At 40.4% G+C, this 22784-nt stretch overlaps 1 protein-coding gene across 3 annotated transcripts in view; it reads left to right on the top strand.

Moving 5' to 3' along the window:
- The window catches only part of MSANTD4 (Myb/SANT DNA binding domain containing 4 with coiled-coils), a 32385-nt gene extending 17046 nt beyond the window's left edge, over positions 1-15339 (top strand). Inside the window, exons 2-5 of one of the 3 annotated variants that reach the window (XR_016314184.1) lie at positions 2519-3112; positions 3359-3460; positions 10433-11124; positions 13437-15339. Coding sequence is in view for 2 of the 3 variants with exons in the window: in XM_089687290.1 (XP_089543416.1) it covers positions 2636-3112; positions 3359-3460; positions 10433-11008 (1155 nt within the window). In the remaining variant the exon portion in view is untranslated. Of the gene's footprint in view, positions 1-2518; positions 3113-3358; positions 3461-10432 lie in introns of all 3 variants that reach the window. The other 2 variants (XM_089687290.1, XM_089687291.1) reach the window with 2 other exon arrangements.
- Positions 15340-22784: the final 7445 nt, after the last annotated feature.

Below are 22784 nucleotides of genomic sequence, written 5' to 3'. Positions count from 1 at the left end.
TGGTGAGATCATTTCATACTTATCACTGTATGAGTGCAGGATTCTACGCAACAGTTCATAGCCATACAGAGTCAATCAGCTACCTGACTGATAGGCTGGACCTGTATTATTATTATTATTATTCAAGATTTATATAGCGCCAACAGTTTGCTCAGCGCTTTACAATATAACAGGAGACAATACAGCAACAATACAGTTCAATACAAGAGGGTTAGGAGGGCCCAGCTCCTTGGAGCTTACAATCTAGGAGATGCTTGTCAGATGACCAATAGACAGGCTCTGGTGATGTTTATGAGGAGATAGAGCATAGCGGCATACCTACTACAGTCATGAACTGAGTTACACTTCATTGGAGAAACCAAGGTTGTCCCTTTCAGCTGCTCTCCCCTTTCGTGGTGGAACTACACCTTGTGCATTCATTTTATGCATGCAAATTGGGACTTCTCCTGTCAGCTGTATTCTATGTCCTGATATATTTGTCGTTATAGGCACAGCTACAGAGGGACTCTACGGGGAAGCATATCCACCTGCACAGGATAGGGGGACTTTAGGGATCGTAGAGAGAGGTGGATGGTTAGTCCTTGGTGCCCTAGCTCAGGGAGGAGGGGGGGCCCATAGGGCTGCTGGGGTTGCCCTGGGAGGGGGGGAGGACTGTTTTTGGACATTGTTGGGGGGTTGGTCGGGGGGGTAGGGGGCTGGGAGATGAATAGGAATGGGGTACATGCATTGTTTGATTATATGATATATTTTGTTTAGTTGTTACGTCCTTAATAAAATTATACTGCTTATTAGCCTTTGAGGTGCTATATCCTTTTGTGGGGTTTTTCTTTAGTAGTGCATTAGTTTTGGATGCACCTCTCCTTCTATTAAGGGTTTAGGCATTGGCAGGTATACCATTCCTGGGACAGGCCACTGGCCGTGGGGGTTTTACATAAATGTTTTAAAATACTTGGTTGATTCTGCTTGTTCCTGTGTTCCCCTGTGTACTGACTGGCTGCTGATCCATGATAGTGCGGTTAGTTTACATCCCTCCATCATCCAGCTGTGTGTTCAGAATCTCTGTATCTCACTCTCTCCCCCTCCCTTCCTGACTGTTGTTTCCGTAGTCAGTGTTGTGAGCACGACAGTCACATTATCGGGAAAGGTCCCGATCGAAAGAGGAGATCGGGACCTTTCCGTGAGTACCGGACACGCGCTCTCAGCACGTATGTCTTTTTTTAATAGAACGCAAATGTGCGGCTGCTCGGCGTCTAGGCCCAGACGCCGGGAGGCCGCACATTTGCGTTCGGCCGGCGTGAAGAGGTTAAATTGATAATGCTAAATACCTTCTTGCACAGCGCCTCTGTGTGGTCATGTGATCTTCCTCTGCTAGCTCGCATACGTCAGAGGGGAATCTCAGTCCTTCCCGCTGTACTGCTTAGATTGGGAAGGAGAGTGGAGGGAGGACACGACAGCACAGCGGAGCTATGGAAGAAGGTATTTAGCATTAAAATTAAAAAAAATAAAATGTACTTTATATCTTCCTAAAACAGAGGGGATACAAGTAATTTATTAATGTGACTTTACAACCACTTTAATCACAGTTAATTCTTGATTTAGCAGGTGGGGGGATTACTTTTTCGCATAGGGCCAGACAGGTTTGGACTGATTTTTTTAACTTAATAAATGAAATCATCATTTAAAAACTGCATTTTGTATTTACTCGGGTTATCTTCGTGTAATAACATTTGTTTCATAATCTGAATCATTAAAGTGTGACAAATAGGCAAAAAAAATAAAAAATCAGGAAGGGGGCAAATACTTTTCCATTTTTGTGTATGTATTTTCAACTTTGTTTTGTTGTTTGCCATTTTTCCACTATAAAGAAGACTCATGTATCACATTATATCCAGTGTGTTATGGAGGCAGTTGTGTAAATGTATACTTAAATTAAGCCTGTGGTTATTGTAATGGCCCTAAATTGGTAATATAGATGAAACACAATCATCTAGAGACCAAAGTTTTCTAAAGTGCCCAAAGAATCTTAAGACCAGTGGCATTGTATTGTGCAAATAACTTGTAGGATTTTGTTTCTTCACCTTACTTCTCAAGCTTACCTGGTCTGTCATTACATTATCATAACAGGAAGGAAGGAGAAGATTGTTGCAAGTAGCCCCTTTCTAGATGAGAGTTGAAGAGATGAAGTTCTGTATTTGGGACTCTTGGGGTGCTCTAGATCTTTGCATGCTTGAACGTCATCCATTTTAACTGCTACAGAATGTATTTTAAATTACATCCCTGCTCAGAAAATGCAGCATTTTGAAATCTCTTTAGCAGGCCATTCCCTTGCTGTGGCCACTTTTTGACTTGCCCAAACTATGTGTTGTTCTTATTGACCTAAGAAGTCAACAATTTGAGGCACCTCTAAATACACTGCCTGCTTTAGGTAACTGGCCATAATAATTTTTTTGCATAATGTATAATTAAATAAAGGCCTGTTAACTTCTTTTCAGCAAAATGTTCCTCTCTCTATCCTTAGAATTCTCCTAGAGAGGCAGATACATAATCATTAATCCTGGCAAAATTCAGCAGGAAGAAGCAATTGCCACAGATTTTTCCATCTAGGACTCCTGATATTCCTACTGATGAAAAAAAAATGACGCTACAGCCCTCCATAATGAAGCAACTTAAAAGAAAGAGGAAAAGTAACTTTAGCGTGCAGGAAACGCAGACCTTACTAACAGAAATCAAAAAAAGGAGGGACGTCATATTTTCAAAACAGCTAAACACCACAATTAATGAGATGAAGCGTAAGGCCTGGGAAGAAATTGCTGAATGTGTAAATGCACTGGGCGAGGGGGAGCAGAGAACTGGAACGGAGGTCAAAAGAAGATATCTAGATTGGAGGTCCCTTATAAAAAGAAAGAGCCTAAATTCAGATGTGAAACTTGGAGGCTCTGGAATGCACCTTCCATTATCTGACCTAGATTCCATCATTGATGACACCGATGACAAACCTAGTGTGTTAATCAGTGAGTCCAGTTTAGAGTGGAAAAATGTATCGGATGTCCGAGATGCGAGTGATTCAACGGCTGAAATCAAGGTCGAAGAGGAAGAACATCAAAATTTCGAAGTAAGAATATCTACTTTCAGTTTTTCTTTTCTGTCTCTATACCTTTTATCTTTTCTAATTTCTTTGTGTTGTGTCTACTAATAACTCTGATAGACCCTTTTTTGCTAACAGCTAGATCTTTGTGTAACATAATTATCCATGACTGGCCTGGAATCACCAGTGAAATATCCAAGCTCTAGTCCTAACACTTCTGTAGACCTTCTGTGTACGACCGGAAAACTACATTGACCTCTTCTGGCATTACAGGGTACTAGCTGGAAAAAGAGAATGTCACATCCTTGCTTGGGAATCCAGTTCAACTCCCGTCAAAATAGAATTGCGTATAATCAGACGCCTAGTGATGAGCAGGTATGTGACCCTTAATGTTAGAGAGATCAATGAGCTCTGCTACGGCTTAGCTAAGAACGATCAGGCCAGGCAAAGGTGCATTTTTATGAAATTTTGGTTTGTAAGTACTACAACTGTTACCCATTTGTCTGTCAAGAAGTAAACAACTGCCTTAGATTCCAGGGTACTTAAGATCCTGAGCATCAACAACCAGCACTGCCTCAGAGCTTTGAACAAACATACATCTACTGTTGTGCAGTTTCTATTTTCCTAGTGTATATCGCAAAAATTATAGCTAGGGTCTATTATAGTCTAAACTTTTATGGCTGATCTCTCTCTTTCCTTATTCTTGTCCATAATAGTTAACAATTATATGAAAAGTGGTCATTGCTCTTAAATGCAGTCACAGAATTTGGGGTTGTGCGTTGGTAGCAAAAACTTTTCAAATGACAGCTTAAAAGTATATTTTAGTCTGTCATTCTTGCTTTGAGTTCCCTCTTCAACAGTGGCCATGGCTACAGAGAGTGTCCTATTGCTTAGACATAAATATTCTTTCTGTACCTCATTCAGTATTAGACTTTTGAAACATAACAGCAAAAAGAGAATTTGGGGGAAAAAAACAGCCGTGTGCAAAAGAAAGATTTACTAATTCCAAATTTATTAAATCGTTGTGTTATTGATTTCTGAATTATTTTTATTGACAAAGCAGGAACATCACTTCTCTTTTCAGGTGCATCACTAGGTGTTGATTATAATGTGGAGAACAATCCTCTCCTCCTCTACTATCCTATGGTATAAATATGGTAATGATATGAGCTTTGCATACCAACCTAATAGCCAACTTCATGGATCAAGCAAGACTACCTTGGAGTACTACTGTGAATCTGTCAAGTAATTTGTTAGTAATTCTATACAAGAACAACAAATCCTGGTTTCTGGTGCACAGACTGTATGAACAATCCTCTCATGGAGGTGAATGTAGAAACATGTATTGTAGTACTTAAAGCAGAACTACAGCTAATATTAAGGCCTCATGCACACAGGACGTTTAGAAAATGTTTTTCCTCTTGGCAGGAGCATTTTGGCAGAAACACCTAAAGCTTGTAAAAGTGTCTAACGCTTTTACAAGTGTTTAGGCGTGTTTACAGGCATCAAGCGCTTGGGCATTAATTCATTTAATTGGCCAGAATAATAATTATTTCTGATCATTGAAGTGAATTGACACTCAAGTGCTAAACACATCTAGTGTTAACATGCATTTAGAGCCATTTACATGTATCATGTGTTTTTTCTGCCAAAACGCTGCTGCTCCTTGACTCACTGTCCTGGGTTTTTTTCCCTGTCTCTAAAAGTCCTGCTAAAGTCTACAAGTCTATGTATGCATGGATACATAGGCTAACATGGAGGGGCGATTGGAACCAGGGAAATAAAAACGCCTGACGCCCCTAAAAATGGCTGTAAAAACGTCCTGTGTGCATGAGGTTTAATACTTGAATCTGTCTTTATATCAGCTTCTTGTTATTCCCTGTTCAGACTTTAAATGGTAGGAGTAACATGGCTCTGTTGTTTTGCACAGTGTTATCAGCCTAACTCTGTGAAGATGCTTGTAGGAGGGAGGGCACAGGGATTGTCCACCTTCCTTATTTTTCTGATCAGCAGCCCAGAAAGAAAGGTGACTTAAGCTTGTCATAGATGGATTAAAATTTGTCAGTGTCAGCAGGGACTGGCCGAATTTTGATCCATCTATGGCCATTCCCAGTCAACCAAAGTTTATCATTAGATCGACTTCTGTTGAACGGGACTGTTGGAAAACTGTTGTTGATCAGCGGTTGCAGCCGCTGAGCAGTGTATTCGGACAGTAGAGGAGCCTCACTGCTAAAATACCAATGCCACAGCAGGGGGGAGGCTTCCTCCATCCACCTTGCATATGTGGTTGGGGGAATTTGTTTGTTTGTTTTTTTTGACAAATTTCCAGCAACAGAATTGATAAAAACTGCAGAGAAAATTGAAGGAAACTTGTACTGAGAAAGTATGGAGGTTGGATCTCCTCCTGAGAATGCCAAGTGGCTGTAATGCAGATCCAGTGGCTTCATTATCTTTTAAGCCACTGACCCAGAATAGGTTTGAAGATGAGTTCTGACTTCATTCTGACTTTGCTGATCTGCATACCCATTCTGCGTCTGTGACCTGGGTCTACTGAAGTGAAAAATAAGTAACTATATTTTTCAGAATGACATCTCGATATGCTTTCGGCACCTAAAGTAGCACACTTGAGGAATAACATACCTCTGTTAATGGATCTACGTAGGGTCACTTGCATTTTTTACTGAAATATTGGCGGCTGACTTCAGGGCTTCAGATGATCCATAAGCTATGTCCTAGAGGTGCAGTTTACCGGGTACATATTGGTGCTTGTTCCCATAGGAATGATAGACCCTTTTTAGCTCTATAGAGGAATGCAACTATTATTAATGCACAGTATCAGACGGGGCAAACACTTCTATGCAGCTCATCATTTGTTGAATTATCCCTAATAAGCTTCTACTGGCCCCATATACAAAAACAAACCAGATGAAGATCAGATATTGAATGCCAGAGATGTAAATACCATGGATGTTTGGTCATTGGATGTCCTTACAGTTTTTCTATTTAGACGATGTTAAATGGTTTTAATTTAATTTTGACTTTTATTAATGCATATCTAAATTGGAAAGTATGTGGTATTTCACCATGTATTTGTTCAGTTTAACACAAGTCCAAATGTACTTCTTACTCCTATCAATATGTATTGTAATCTTTACAATACAGGCTTTAAGACTTTCTATAATGTGTAAAAGTTGGTGGGTTTTGTAAAACAGAGCAGTTATATGAGATGAAACAGGAGCCACCAAAGCAGTTGAAGTTAATTATGTAATCATTCCTTGTATAGACCAAAGCTGACCTAGGCAGGCATACAGAACCCCATGTCCCAGAAAAATGCCACTCTGGTTAACCTCTAGCATGTTGAGATAAGTTAGAGGCTTCAGGGTCCTAGTAAACTGGTTGCCAGTTATCAAACTATCACAGAATAAGTTGGATCCTCTTTGTTACCTAGAAGTAGAAAAAAGCTGACAGTGAGGCACAGCCTTTTCTACTGTTTGGTATTCTGTCTTCAAATAAGCATAGTCGAAGAACAAGTAGAAGGTCAGAGCAGGCAGAAAGCATAAACTAAAAACAGTCTTGATTTGTGATTGGAGGCAACCAGAAGCTGTGGATTCTAAAAATGAGATGAGAGGCAGATACTAGAATACAAACCGAGTTGTAAACTGCAAGCCAGACCTAAAGTTAACAAGTGCAATGTGGCTGGACAATAATGAGAGACCTTTGCCAATTGCTATGTGTTCCGCTCTTAATTTATACCCTACTGTTTGAGGTCAGGAGTAAGGCTCTATCATAACCCCAACGCTATGCTAAATGTCATCTACCAAATGGCAAGGAAGAGGATCTAGACACAGAAGGTTTTGAATACCTTAGGGAAACATCAAGGGCTACACAGCTGAAAGCTGATTATTAAAGAGTACATAAACTGGCTTAACCACCTCAGTACTGCCAAATAGTTAAAACAAGTGGGCTAACGTTTCTGGAGGGCAATTTTTTAAATGGAGCTGCAGAAAACACACACAGGCGGCCAGTGCCAGTATTTACATTTGAGATCCCTTCACTTCTCCGTTGCCATTTTTTGCTTCCTTGTGGAACCTTAATGTAAGTAACACTGCTCCCACCAAACACCAACAAAAGAGGGGCACATTGAGCAACAAGGGGGTACACTTAGCAGCAAAGAGGTACATAGGGCATATTACCTGTAAAGAGGGCACATTGACCACCAGTGTTTTGGAGAAAAACATCACTGATCACCAACAGTTATGGGGAACTAATCACTGATCACCAATCATTTAAGGGGGATTAATCCATGACCACCGAAATATGTAAGTTCTTCTGTGCATTACATAGTCCTGACCATTGTACGTGACTGCTGCACTATATATGCTCTGCTACCTAAACTGGAATTTTTTTCCTGGCACTCTTGGGCGTCAAGAAATGTGATACACCGTCAAAAAATCTGGATTTTTTCCTGAAAATATTTTTTCCTTTATATTATTATTATTATACAGGATTTATATAGCGCCAACAGTTTGCGCAGCGCTTTACAATATAAGGGAGACAGTACAATTACAATACATTTCAGTACAGAAAGAATAGGAGGGAATAAAAAATAGGAATAGAAAAAAAGGAAAAGAGAACAGTGGTTAATTAAACTATCACAGCACTGAAAAATGAAACAAGGGCTGGTAATGAAGGGGTATATACAGACTAGTACTCAAGTAGTTAAAAAAAATCAGTTTGCAAAACATTTTCATTTTCGCCCTTCTCAATGTTGGTAGTTCAGTAGCATCTGAAGCACTGTTCATGGTGAATTATTTGGCTATGCCAACTGCACTTGCTTACTGCAAGGTATTGTTTTTACATTTAGGCACTAATGTTAATTGTAGTTGCTAATATCAATACTGTATAATAATTTTACAGTTAAAGTGCTATATTTAAGATCACTTATTTCTTTTTTTTTTCAACTATGACCTGTGAATTTGCATTCTTCAACTCAGTTTTAAATTTTTTTATAACGATATTTTTCTATTCAGTTCTTTATTTGAATTTTATTATAAAATAAATACAAATATATATATATATATATAATAAACTAAAATATGAATGCTATTTTTGAGAGCTAATGTTATTCACAGGACAATGCAACCTAAATGTGTTCCACTGTAGTGTAAACTGGCTCCACTTGTAAGCCTGTTTTTTAAGTGATATTATTATTATTATACAATATTTATAAAGCGACAATAGTTCACTCAGCGCTGTACATTACAAAGGGGGACAGAACATGTGACAGAACAATACCAATACAATGCAAAACATGAGGGGATTGAGGGCCCTGCTCTTTTGAGCTATATTATCCTGATTGTACACAAAGTGGAAGATTTACTAGAACTGAAGCACTCAGAATCTGGTGCAGCTGTGCGTGGTAGCCAATAAGCTTCTAACTTCAGCTTGTTCAATTGAGCTTTGACAATAACACCTGGAAGCTGATTGGTTTTGGTGCTGAGCTGCACCAGATTTTACACTATGCAGTTTTAGTAAATAAGCCCCAAAATGTTTCAATGGTATTATTCTGGGATTTCCAGGTCACTATTACTTTTTTGTTTCTGAAAACTTTTTATTTCTTTCATTCAGTAAAATTATTTTTTTTAAACCTATTTGTGCAAATGATTGCGTAGTCAAAGAATACTGTAGTGCCTAGTTACAATATTCCCTAACTTTACATCCTGCCTGATAGTGGTAGTGGTAGTGAAATCCTGTAGTTGGCTAACAACTTTGTCTCTGCTGCACTGAAATATCAGGAGAGGGGTAGACGCAGCAGTTAGCTTGTATGAAAGAGAAACTTTGTTTTTTTTGGATACACTTTATGTTTAAATCACTTGCTGAATTTAATCTTTAAGCCAGTTTTGAATCTGGTCAGTGAGTGAGAAAGTAATAAAGCCTTTAGATGACTCCAAGAAGAAATTATAAATGGCACCCTTCATACTTCCTCAGTACAGGTTCCTTGGAATACAAATGTGATAAACACATATCCTGCTTGAATTTTCTTATCTGACAGTGTTCTGAAGTTTAATCTGCTTATATTTTATTTTACCTTCCCTAGTCCCACTCTCACCAATGCGCTGATTACATTTCATTTTTAAATGAAACCTTTCCATTTTCATTACTTACCTTATTTTAGACTCATTGATATTATCACTGGGCCTCTGTGCTTCTCAGCGCAATGCAGGCAGCTGGTTGGAGGGGCCAGCAGGTTGCTATACACACTTTTCCGAAAGCCACCATGGCACCCTGCCACAGTACAAGCCTTTGGCCCTGATGCAAGAAGTGAGCTGGCTCTTTGGAGGAATTACGCAAACATCACAATGTCTTTACTTGTCTTCACTGTTAGAAATTAATTTAGGAAAATTTTGCCGTTCTGTTCCTTCTAATTTTCTCATCACTGCAGTCGAAAATGAACGTCCATTTGACTCCACTATGGATTCAAAAATCAAATAAACATGACCTGAAATGAAAGTTGTTTAACCAAATTCTTCTAGCGTATGGCCACTTTAAGACTGTGGAAGAAATGGTTAGATGATGCTAGATATCCTCCAGCCAGGAAATGAGGCAGGCTATATCTGACTTGCTGGGGCTTCTAATAAACAGTTGGAGAACTCACAATCTTCAGTGAATTCTGAGTAAGCAATCTTAGTACAGGAGAGGACCCTGTACAACTGTGCAAGACTGAAGGTAAGGCTGGAGATCAGTGTTAACTTTAAAGTAGAACTATAGGCAAAACTTTATTTTTTCATTTTGGATAGAGTAAGGGAGTGTTATAACCCGTCAGATTTATTTTTGCCGTCTGCATCCCATTGCAGTGATGTTCCCTTCAATTTCTGTCCATAGCCAAACAGGAAGTAAGAGCAAATCCCTGCAAATTAAGGGAATTCCTTGGAGACCCCCAGGGCACCACAACTAGTGTCCCCATTGGAAGATTTCCCCTAAATTTTCTGGGGACAACCCAAAATTTGGGATTTTCTTTTACTTTCACAGTCAATGATAATGATAAACAGGACTAACAGAGAGGGTGAATCTCCTTAACGGGGGTACAGACAGCAATAAAAATTGACAGGTATTCTAATCCCTCTCCAATCTATCCAAAACTAAAAAAAAAGGATTGCCTTTAGTTATACTTTAAGAATACATCCATAAGCAAATTGCAAACCAGGCACACAAATATTAAAGGATAAGGATATTTCTCAATACATTTTGTGTTCATACTGCAGGCCTATCATAATGAAACTTGGATACTATGTTTTTTATTACATTTTCACCTTTCTGTATAAAATATTTTCTTTGTTTCACATATAGTTTGAGATGGAAGAGGATGAAATGTTGTCTGCGGTCTTACCTGACTCTAGAGAAGAAAACGATCTTCCTGAGGAATTTCCCAGAATTGAGGAGTTTGGCACCCTGAGTTCTATAGCCAGAATCCCATACAAGGATTCCCACCTGCTCATAACACTAGAGAAGCAGAAGCTGGAGTTGGAAAGACAACGATTAAGCATCGAAGCTGAAAGGCTCCAAGTGGAAAAAGAAAGACTTCAAATTGAAAGAGAGCGTTTGCGACACTTAGACATGGAGCATGAGAGACTACAAGTTGAAAAAGAGCGTCTGCAAATTGAACGAGAAAAGCTGAGGCTCCAAGTCATGCACGCTGAAAAAGCCAACATGGAGAATGATTTTGCACCAGCAGAAAAAACAGTTTTGCAGCCCTTGGACATAGAAGCAGAAAAATTAAAACTGGAAAGGGAGCACCTGCAACTAGAGAAGGAGAGGCTTCAGCTCTTAAAATTTGAGTCTGAGAAGCTTCATATAGAGAAGGAGCGTCTGCAGGTCGAGAAAGAGCGCCTACGAATTCAAAGAGAAGGAGGGCACCTGCAATAAAAGAGCAATTTGTCATAGAATTACATTAGTTTTCTAGTGACTTTGTTTAGCATTGTCTTTGTTGCTTAGTCTGTAGACTTTGATCTTTGTTTGTCAACCAAGAAAGCCTTATGCAGGTACGTTCCTTTGGTGTTGTTGACAGATATAGTTTACTGTGTAGCCAAACGGTGAACTTGGAACACCGTAGTGTGTAGCGTGCAGCCAAATGGTGTTCTTAAATTCTATGATGTGCCTGCATATATGTGTTAGACTGCTTGCACAACTAGACTGTTCTGATTCCCACACTGCTCTTCTAGTAATAATACCAGCTAGAACCACATATTAAAGACCAGGTCCGGCCAAAATTATGTTTCACTTTTCTGTAAACAATGGCAAATGGAACTTTTTCGATTACTTCTTGTGTCCCCCAGATAGCCCCCACCAGAAAATTAGAAAAATGTGGCTCATAACAGGCCAATTGCAGACAATAGAACTCCACATACATACCACTGGTGCCACACAAACAGAATCTGGGTGTTTTGGGGCATAGCTTGTCATGTATATGAGGATTGAAGACACTTCTATTGTACAGTTTAATTATAAAGTTCCTTCTCAGACCAGCAACTATAACAAAAACAAAAATATTCTCATTCACTATAGTGTCTACTACCAAGTATGTACAGGTCATGGAGTTTTATACAGCAGACCAAATGTGTCCTCTTTGGGCTTAGGTGGCTATTTTGAGAGAGAACTGTAATTTGTTGCGGGATCTCTCAGAAAGTAGTATTCATAGCATGGAAAGACCCAGGCTAACCAAGTAAGAGAGACTATGCTGATAGGCTCCCATGAGATAATGCACATTCGCACTTTCACCCACATCCACCCATAAAAACAAGATCTCCAGAGACTTTCTATGTTGACAGTTGACATTAGCAAATTGTTGGCACATTGGTGCTACGTAGAAGGACAATAAATAATGAGTACAAATATACATACCTGTACTGATATGGCTCTATTGACAAAAATCTAGTCATTAAAATGACACTGTCACTTGAACCAAAGAAGCTGCTGACCATTATAAAGTGTAGACACCTAGAGGTACACATACCTGTAACAGCTTTTTAGTCTTCCCATTGTGCCCGTATGCTGGGCTGTTTTTATAAGGCAAAGCTCTGATATACAATGTCTCAGCATTTGGGTGGAAGGGAAAGAATGGTAGATACTGAAGATGTGTGCAGACACCTCTGGTTTACACTTCACCCCATTAGCAGCTTTGACAGAGTCAGTTTAAGGTATACCAGGACCATAGGGAGGCATAATTGCCAATAAAATATTTGAATATTTTCTCAAATGCATTAAATGCAGATGGTTATTTTTGATAACAGCAATCCTACTGTACAATTTTAAGTTTTAACAATTCTTTCTCATTAATAGAATGTATGCTAAAGACTTGTATTTGTGTGTTATAAAATATTTTCATATCAGGTTAACTTGTTTTAAAGTACACCTTTTTTATGATTGATATTAACCTTTTGGAACAGGCCACAAAGGTTAGTTTTAAATATGAACTTTATCATATATTAGTTTCCTGTGCAGACTGTTTAAAGGAGACCTTAAGTGCTTTCCTCTAAGGCATGTAGAGGTTGCAGGACCATGGATGGAGGCTGGATCCCTCCTCCAAATCCAGGGATCCAACCAACTGGAAAAGAAAGAATGTTATGCTATTCTTTTTAAATATTCCTGAAGTCCTTGAAAAGTAGAATTTTTGCTGTAATTTAAAGATAAACCAAAAATGCTTTACCATCAAGAAAAAAATTGAAGGTTATATTTATTTTGGCAAGAAAGTGAACAATAGCACTTCTTGGGGTCATGGATACTTAATACATTACCCCCCATTATTTATTTTTCCTTTGATAACATGGTGCAGTAGGGTAGAGCAGCCCCTAATATACTATCACAGATCAGCTTCTAACAGTTTAACTGTCAAAGATGTAAGTGGATCCTCTAGACTGACACAAAGCTTCTGGCTGTCTTACAATCTAAGGGCTCATTCACACCATGGTGCAGACATCAGTTTTTCTGCACGCGTTCTGCAAGAGCACAACAAAATCATTTGTTTTCTAAGTGCCCTGTTCATACCACAACACTAGTATCACCTGCAGATTTTTTGCTCAGGAATCGGCAACATGTATAAAATTAATTACAGCACGCATGAAAACTGATGTCTCTGAAAGTGAAATCTGCGTCAGTTTCCATCAGTTTTTTGGCACATATGGTGTAAACGAGGCCTAAGAGTAGAGGCATCTCAACAGACCTTAATAAGTGGATTTGTGGGGGTTTTTTTATGCTACTATATCTATAAATGAAAGGATAAGCTAGGACTTTGTAACACTGAGGGGCCACTGAACTCTGAAACTATTATCTTATTTACTGTATCTTTCTCTTTCAGCCCTTGATTTGGTTCCCAGCAGTTCCAGAAGTGTCAGTGGATCCTCGCTAATTTTTGGTGGCTCCTAGCACCATCTATGGTTGCAGCAGAACGCAAGAAGTAACCTTTTCCAAGCAACCATTCTTAAGTGAACAGTATTCATTGTTAACTAGGCGTGAGGATTTGTCCATTTAAAATTGGTAATGGTGCTCCCAGTGCTACTAGGAACTGCAAGAGGTGTCCTAGTAGACTTTGGGTGTTGGAATTAGCTACAGAGAAGATACCCTAAATCCAGCTGTATCAGAGAAGGCAGAAATAGTATTAGACCTCGTACATACTTGCATGACAGTAAGCCGGTATGTGTTCATAATACCTGCCAAATACACACAAGTGCCATAACCTTAAAGAGTGTTGGGAACCAAATGAGCAGTTGACAAATACTTTGTAAATCTTTCTCTACTCATTGGTAGTATAGTGAAGAAAGCCTGCAATGTCTGTTGTCATTGTTCCTTCAGACCTTGTTCTCTTTTTTAACGTGGACCTAAAGTGTTTGATAAAGTATGCATTTTTTAATTAGTCACCCAGCTAACTATCCTAATAGTGCTTCCAATTTATTTTGTCCAAAAATTATTTTTCTACAGCAAAGGAGGGCAATCACATGGGGTACCATGTGACTATCTTAATCCAGGCAAAGGACGTTAGGATTATGATGTGTCTGTGTAGGTAGAACTGCCGGGCTAGTAACTCTTTATCTCACAAAACTGAGGTTTCAGTCTTAAAGTATAAACTATCTGTATTTAGGTGACCGGTCTGATTATTAGACAGCCAAAGTATCTACAGAATTTTGCTTCAGTGACCTTGACATGTAGCCAGGGTAAGTTTTGTGTGTGTATGGAACTGTGGCTGGCTTAACAACATTGAAACATGCAAGAAAGGGAGGATTCATCTGCATGGCTCCATGACTGCCATGTTTGTGGAATCAATAGGCTGGCATCTCATACAGGAAGATGAATCTAGTTGAAGCACAGGGTGGTGGTGATGGTGGTGGTGGTGATGTGGTTTGTGTAAATGTGAGTGCCCACAACACCCTATGTAGTAATACTTTTTTAACAATTTCACCTGCAGACTTCAGACCCATTTAAAAGCCTCCCCAAAGCGAACTACAGGAAAAACTTTAAAATAAAATATTACAACCAGTATCTTCTGGTAATTAGATGCATGTTTCAAGGTTTAATTCTATGATAATTTTGTTAAACTGATAAAAGCTGATTTCTGATTGGTAGCAGCAAAGCAATGCTTTTTTGACTGTTATAAAGCTCTGTATGTGTGGGATCAGGCTAATCTGGTACTGGATTTTCTTATAGAAAAGATGTATAGTGAAAGGTACAGGTAGCTGTTGGCTTCCATACTTTAAGTTATGTTTTAGTCTGTTTCAAAGTATTTTAATATTAATTCCAGACTACTTGGACATCTAGGTAGATAAGCTTTTGCAACAGTGAATAGCTTAACTGTCTAAACCATGAAATCTGTGTGTCATTTGTTGCTAAATGGATACAAATTTTCACCAAAACATGCCACCATGATAGGTGTTTTGCATTCAGTAAACATAAGCTGTTATGGGTGCAGTATTCCATGTAGTAAGTAAAAAATATATATATACATATATATTTGTTATTTAGAGCACTAAACCTTTGTGGTTTTGTAGTTACTACACTCTTCAAGCTGTGAATTTATTCTCATCTGTAGATTACCATGCAGAAAGATAGATGCAAGCTTACTAACATGGAATGTTCAGTAACAATGTGCACCTTTCTGTTTAGAAAAAATGCATAAAATACATATATATTTAAAAAATATATACAACATGCCTGGACAATGTTGTTTGTGATTTTTGAGAAAGATGTACAATAAATGAATAATCTTACTGGTCTCTGCATGCATTTTTCCTGTGTTTCCTTGAGGTGTACTTTCTGCACAGGTCGTTGCTACTGTTGAAGCTAACGCAGCACACTTTCTATGGTAGTAGTAGCTGCCATTGTTAACCACTTCCTAAAATGCTGGTTGCCTGACTGCATCTGGCATCACTGCTTTTGAGTCACACATTTGAAATAGACATACAGCAATTGAGAATCAAAGAGGTTGATTTACTAAATCTGGAGAGTGCAAAATCAGCTGCTGCTGTGCATAGTAGCCAATCAGCTTCTAACTTCAGCGTGTTCAATTAAGCTTTGACAATAAAAATCTAAGCTGATTGGGTTCTATGCACAGCTGCACCAAATTTTGCACTCTTCAGATTTAGTAAATTAACCAACAAAGTGTTGATTTCCTTTAGTCCTGCAATGAGATCAAGAAATTGACAGAATAATCAAAATTGCACCATTATTTAATTAACAAAAAGAGGTAATACCTACCTGCTCTGTGCAATGATATTGCACATAATGGTCACTTTCCTCCACTTCTGCAAGTCCCATGCCAGCACTGTCAGCTTCTCCCTTCTCTGGGTGCCTCCTATAGCAAGCTGGGTGCTAAGGAGGCACCCGTGCATGTGTACTCAATAGACACACACAGCTTAGGTAAGCCACATCTCCACCCCCTCACTGCAGTAGTTTAACTGACAGCACCAGGAGCCTTTTGCTGCCCTGCCCTCAATGTCTCATGTGAAAGCAGCAAGTGAAGGGTGCGATGTTGGAATCAGAGACATCACTGAGAAGGAGTGAGGTACATGTTTAGAAAAGGAGGTAGGAGGACAGATAGTGGGGTGTTTTTTTTACCTTAATGCAGAGAATACATTAAGGTAAAAAAACATTAAAATTTTATAATCACTTTAACCACTTGCCTACCGGGCACTTATACCCCCTTCCTGTCCAGGCCAATTTTCAGCTTTCAGCACTATCGCACTTTGAATGACAATTGCGTGGTCATGCAACATTGTACCTATATGAAATGTTTAATCATTTTTTTTCACACAAATAGAGCTTTCTTTTGGTGGTATTTAATCGCCATTGGGTGTTTTATTTTTGTGCTGTAAACAAAAAAAGAGCAAAAAAAAAAGTTTTTCTTTGTTTCTATTATAAAATTTTGCAAACAGGTAATTTTTCTCCTTCACTGATGTGCATTGCTGAGGCTGCACTGATAGGCAGCACTGATGGGCAGTGATAGGCAGCACTGATTGGCAATGATAGACAGCACTTATGGGCACTGATGAAGTGGCACGGATAGGCAGCACTGATGGGCACTGATAAGCGGCATTGATGAGCTGGCACTGATGGGCACTGATAGGTGGTAGTGATGGGCAGCACTGATGAGTGGCACTGACTGATGGCACTGCTGGACACTGCTGGGTGGCACTGCTGGGCAGCACTGATGGGTGGCACTTCTGGGCACAGGTGGGCGGCACTGCTGGGTGCAGGAGGGTGGCACTGCGGGGCACAGGTGGGTGGCACTGCTGGGTAGCACTGATGGGCACTGCTGGGTGACACTGATGGGCACAGGTGGGTGGCACTAATGGGCACTGATCATCAGCGCACTGATCATCAGTGCCGATCACTTCTGTGACAATTGCCAGTTATCGGCAGTATGACAACCGACAACTGTATTTACCTGGTAATCTGCTGTGTCATTGGACATAGCTGATCACGTGGTAAAAGGCCGCTGTGATTGGCTGTTTACCGTATCGTGATCAGCTGTGTCCGCAGTACACAGCGATCAGTGGCAGCACCGGGTGCGCGCCGCTGTGGTCACGCAGGGGGCGTGTTCTGGGAGGATGTCCATGGACGCCCTCCCATAACTAGACAACCGTGCTGTAGCACGGTCAGGAACTTTTTAATTAACAAATTTGGGTAGAATGTGTTTTCAAAGTGAAAACAATGTGCATGTTGGTCAAGTGTGCTTTTTTTATTTGAAAAGCTATAATAGGAAAAAGTTGTTTACAGTTTCACATTTAAAGTCTCCCACAGTACACAGAACATGGAAATGCAATTATTTTAGTAAATATAAACTGCTGAACACCTTTTCTCATCAGCAGTATATAGCAGTCTTGTTACTTGTATCAGTGTCCAGCCGAGCACTGGTTAAAGCTTGTAGGAGGAGTTTTCATTTTGCTCTAGGAGGATACAGAACCCCTGACCTTTGTCTGGACAGTGCTGATTGGCCCTGTGCTAATCACGTGCACCCTCCCAAGAAAAAAAACAACTCTAGCAATACACATCAAACTAAGCATGTGCAAAGTGACTCCACATGAAATGTCTTAAGAGATAAGGGGGACACTGGAAGAAGGGGAGGATCAGAGAAGTTGGGATCAAACAGCGTTTTTACACAATGCAGAGGATTAACCCTTTAGGTTCCACAGTGAGTATAACAAGCATGCTTTACTGCATATACAGATTGGTTTTACTGTTGTGGGTTTAGTTTTAAAACAGGGTGCTTCTATGTTTCAATGTGTTTGGTGCATGCTGGGCTGCCTAATAGGAAATTCCAAAGCTAGCTCTGTACTTATCTTTGCTTGGAAAAGAGGGTGGGGTGTCTCTCCTCTTAGTCATTCTGCTGGGTGAGTGTGTAATATCCAGGTTTTTTCAACTAGCAATCCAAAATCAAGGAGTATCAAACTCATAAAAGTGGATAAAATGTAAAGATTTCTATCCAAAATTTGCTATTATTTTTTTAATTTTCTCCTGAACGCAATGTAGGAATGCTTTAAAAAAAATTTTTTTTTTTAACGTTGAAACAGTCTTTGTTGAAATTTGCATGAACAAAACAGTAAAAAAAATAGTGAAACATCACAAAGTATAGCAATGGCTGAAAGTTATAGTTATGCTCAAAAGTTTGCATAGCCTTGGAGAATTGGTAATATACAGTATGTACCATTTTTAAAGAAAACATGAGTGAGCAGGCAAAACACATTTCTTTTATTTCTTATGGGATTCATATTCAACTGTAGGTGATAATAGAATGGTACAATCATAAAACAAAATATTGCAACAAGTAAACAATCAAAATGATATCTGTTCAAAGGTCTGCATATTCTTAGTTCTTAATACTGTTTATTGCCCCCTTCAACATCAATGACAGCGTGCAGTCTTTTGTAATAGTTGTCTATGAGGCCCCGAATTCTTACAGGTGATGATAGCTGCCCATTTGTCTTGGGCATACCTCCAGTTGGGCATACCTCCAAAATACCTCCAGTTCATGCAAAGTCTTTGGTCATCTTGCATGAACTGCACATTTGAGATCTCCCCAGAGTAGCTCGGTGATATTAAGGTCAGGAGACCTTCAACTTTTTCTGCTACAACCACTGGAGGGTCAACTTGGCCTTGTGCTTAGGGTCATTGTCATGCTGGAAAGTCCAAGAGCTTCCAGTGCTCAGCTTTTATGCAAAAGAATGCAAACTGCCAGTATTTCATGATAACATGCTGCATTCATCTTGCTCAGACACCCCCAAAACATCAGTGAGCCACCACCATGCTTTACAGTGGGGATGGTATTCTTGTTGTTAAAGGCCTTGTTGACTCCTTTCCAAACATAACACTTATAGTTGTGACCATAAAGCTCTTTTTTGTTCTGTTCTCTCCAGATTACAGTGTGCTAGAAGCTGTTAGGCTTGTCAAGGTGTTGTCAGGCATATTGTGGCATTGGCAAAGTAAAGGCTTCTTTCTGGCAACTCAACCATGCAGCTCATTTGTGTGCAAGTGTTGTCGTATTGTACTCCTTGAAACAACCACGCTGTCTTTTTCCAGAGCAGCCTGTATTTCTCCTGAGGTTACCTGCGGGTTCTTCTTTGTATCCCAAACAATTCTTCTAGCAGTTGTGGCTGCAATCTTTCTTGGTCTACCAGACCTTGGCTTGGTATCAAGAAATCCTCGAATTTTCCACTTTTTAATTAGTGATTGAACATTACTGGCTTGCATATTCAAGGCTTTTGATATCTTTTGCTGTCCTTTTCCATCTTTATAAAGTTCCATTACCTTGTTATGTAGGTCTTTTGACAGTTCTTTTCTGCTCCCCATGGATCAGTATCTAGCCTGCTCAGTGCATCCAAACTCACTATCTATACACAGACACTAATTGCAGATGTGGGAAATTAACCTTTAATTGCCATTTTACCTGTGTGTGTCACCTTGTGTGTCTGTACCATGGGCAAACATTCCAGTGTATGGAAACTTTTGATCAGGGCCATTTGGGTGATTTCTGTAATCATTATCATTTAAAAAGGAGCCAAACATGATGTGATAATAAATGGCTTCATATGACCGCTATCCTTAACCACTTGCCTACCAGGCACTTATACCCCCTTCCTTACCAGGCCAATTTTCAGCGCTGCCGCACTTTGATTGACAATTGTGCGGTCATGCAACATTGTACCCATATGAAATTTTGATCATTTTTTTCTCACAAATAGAGCTTTCTTTTGGTGGTATTTAATCGCCACTGGGCGCTTTACTTTTTGCGCTATAAATAAAAAAAATGCAAAAAATTTGAAGAAAAAAAAATTTTTCTTTGTTTCTATTATAAAATTTTTCAAACAGGTATTTTTTCTCCTTCACTGATGTGCGTTGATGAGGCAGCACTGATGGGCACTGATAGGCGGCACTGATGGGCACTGATAGGCAGCACTAAAGGGCACTGATAGGCAGTACTAATGAGGTGGCACGGATAGGCAGCACTGATAGACAGCACTAATGAGGTGTCACGGATAGGCGGCACTAATATGCAGCACTGATAGGCGGCACTGATAGGTGACACTGATGGTGGGTACTGATAGACGGCACTGACTGGCATCACTGCTGGGCACTGACTGGCGGCACTGACTGGCACAACCCCTGGGCACTGACTGGCAGCACTGCTGGGCTGCACTGGTGGGTGGCACTGGTGGGCAGCACTGGTGGGTGGCACTGGTGGGCACAGATGGGTGGCACTTCTGGGCACAGGTAGGTGGCACTTCTGGGCACAGGTGCGTGACACTGCAGAGTGGCACAGGTGGGTGCACTGCTGGGCACAGGTGGGTGCACTGCTGGGCACAGGTGGGTGATATGCTGGGCACAGGTGGGCGGAGCTAGTGGGCGCACTGCTGGGCACAGCTGGGCGGAACTTGCGGGTGGCACTGCTGGGCACCGATCATCAGGGCACTGATCATCAGTGTCCTGATGATCGGTGCCGATCCCCGCTGTGACAACTGCCGGTTCTCGGCAGTACTTTCCTCACGATCTGACAGCGTGAGGAAAGTGCAGCCGAGAACCGGCACTTGCATTTCCCTGTGATCAGCGTGTCATTGGACACCGCTGATCATGTGGTAAAAGGCCGCTGGGATCGGCCTTTTACCACATCACGTGATCAGCTGTGTCCGTAGGACACAGCGATCACGGAGATCGCCGGGTGCGCGCCCCCTGGGGCGCGCAGGAGAGCGCGTTCTGGGGGGACGTCATATGACGTCCACCCAGAACTGGCCGGCCGCAGTGAAGCTGTCATTCGGCTATCTGCGGTCGGCTACTAGTTAAAGAAAAGAAATTTTTTTGGCATGATCAGTAATATTTTCAATATCAATGGAAAAACTGCATGATTTCTGCCAGGGTATGAAAACTATTGAGCACAACTGTATACAAATACAGAAAAATGGGAAACAATCTGGGGCTGTGTACACAAAAAGAAATTTGGGCAAATTCAATCTTAAGTACATACAATTGGCTTAGCGTATCAGGCACAGGGGCATGGAGTGAATGTATATTCAGTGATAGTGAACTCATATTAGGGTACTACTATACTGTAACATAAGTGGCACTACCAGGTGCGTAGAAAAGGAAAACAATGGGTAGGGCACGAGGAACAATATACCTACAAATCAAGGTGTAACTCACAGAGACCCCTACTACACCAAAGCAAGTTCTCAGGGCTAATTCACAAATGGCTCCAAACATCTATCCCAGAGTTTATTATACTTGGCAAGGCATCCTCTGTGAGTACATATTAGCTTCTTATATGAGAGTAGCATTAGTTTCTGTTACCCAGGACTGGAATGTGGGAGGAAGAGTCTGTATCCAGTTTCAGGCTGTTTGTTTTCTGGCACTGAACAGGGTTTCCTGTAAGAATATTATTATGTACTAGTCAGTGTCGGGGTCTGAAAAGAGCATAAAAACACATTGTATAGGGTCCAGCATCAGAGGCGAGCCCATTTGGCCAATTTGGTCATGTAAAAAGTTAACCACTTGGGTCCAGTAGCCTTGAATCACGGGACAAACCCATATTAGATTATAAAAGTATCCACTAGCTGTGGAGCAGTGAGGACACTGGGGGGCTATGAGAGAGGCAGTTTGTAGACATACGGATGGAGTCAAATAGGCCCTATGCAAAATATACAAGTATGTAACTCTATTGGACAGTTTAGGGGAAACTAGTTTATAATTGTCCAAGACTTCATCCTGCTCTCCATCCTCCAGACCCCCCACATCCACTTCCCAGCTTGTTTTTAGATGGCATGTTGTCTTAATGGCTAATGGTGAAAGAAGGCTATAGTAAAAAGTGGAAGTTAGTTTTTTGGGATCAGTACTACAAACGACCTCCAATAAAGAGATCAGGTTCAACCTTAGGTATGCATCAGGAATCTGGGTATGGAGAGCGTGGCGGTGCTGAAGATGGAATACCATGAAGTTGGGAAGGGAAAACGTTTCCTTAGCTCCTGAAATGTTTTGAGACCTGTGCTAGACAACCCATGATGTAATTAGATTATGCCTCTGGATGTCCACATGCCAACATCAGGTAGGGATAATAATTCATGTAACTGTTTGTTATGCCAGAGGGGCATATGGAAATGGAAGGCAGGGGCACTAATTTTACATGACACCAGCTCCCACACTCTCTGATGGTGATAAACCATACATTTGTAGTCATAAACTTCCTGTAAGCCACACACTCCAGGCAGAATGATCTACAGAGTGTAAGAGGCAAAAGGCGCCATGGATGAGCACACCAAAGTGAGGTATTGCATCATATCTATCTTGTCCGAATGGTAAAAGTGGGACAGCTGTGCTGCTAAATAATATAGATGAAAGTCTGGTAAGGCCTCTTTCCCACAGGGTTGGGTTCTTAAGAGTTCGCAAAGGTAGCTTATGATGACTATTGCCCCAAAAAAGTTGTTAAGAATGGAGTCCTTCGTCTTGAGAAATTCAAGCAGTGGTTATATGGGTGAGTGCCAGAGGATGTATAACATTTTTGGCAGTAAGATCATCTTAATTAGGTTAAGTCTGCTCCTAAAAGAAGGTGGGCCCGAATCTGCGTTTTGGTTTTAAGTAAGGGGTTCCAGATTCAAGGACACATAAACCACAGGTAAACAGGTAATACGCACTTCTAAATATTGGATGGAACTGAGCATAGCTAGAAGGA

The sequence above is a fragment of the Staurois parvus genome, unplaced genomic scaffold (assembly GCF_062004578.1).
Source record: "Staurois parvus isolate SC_StPar_1 unplaced genomic scaffold, SC_StPar_1.0 ptg000422l, whole genome shotgun sequence".
Classification (NCBI taxonomy): Eukaryota; Metazoa; Chordata; class Amphibia; order Anura; family Ranidae; genus Staurois; species Staurois parvus.
This window is presented reverse-complemented; position numbering and strand designations above follow the sequence as displayed.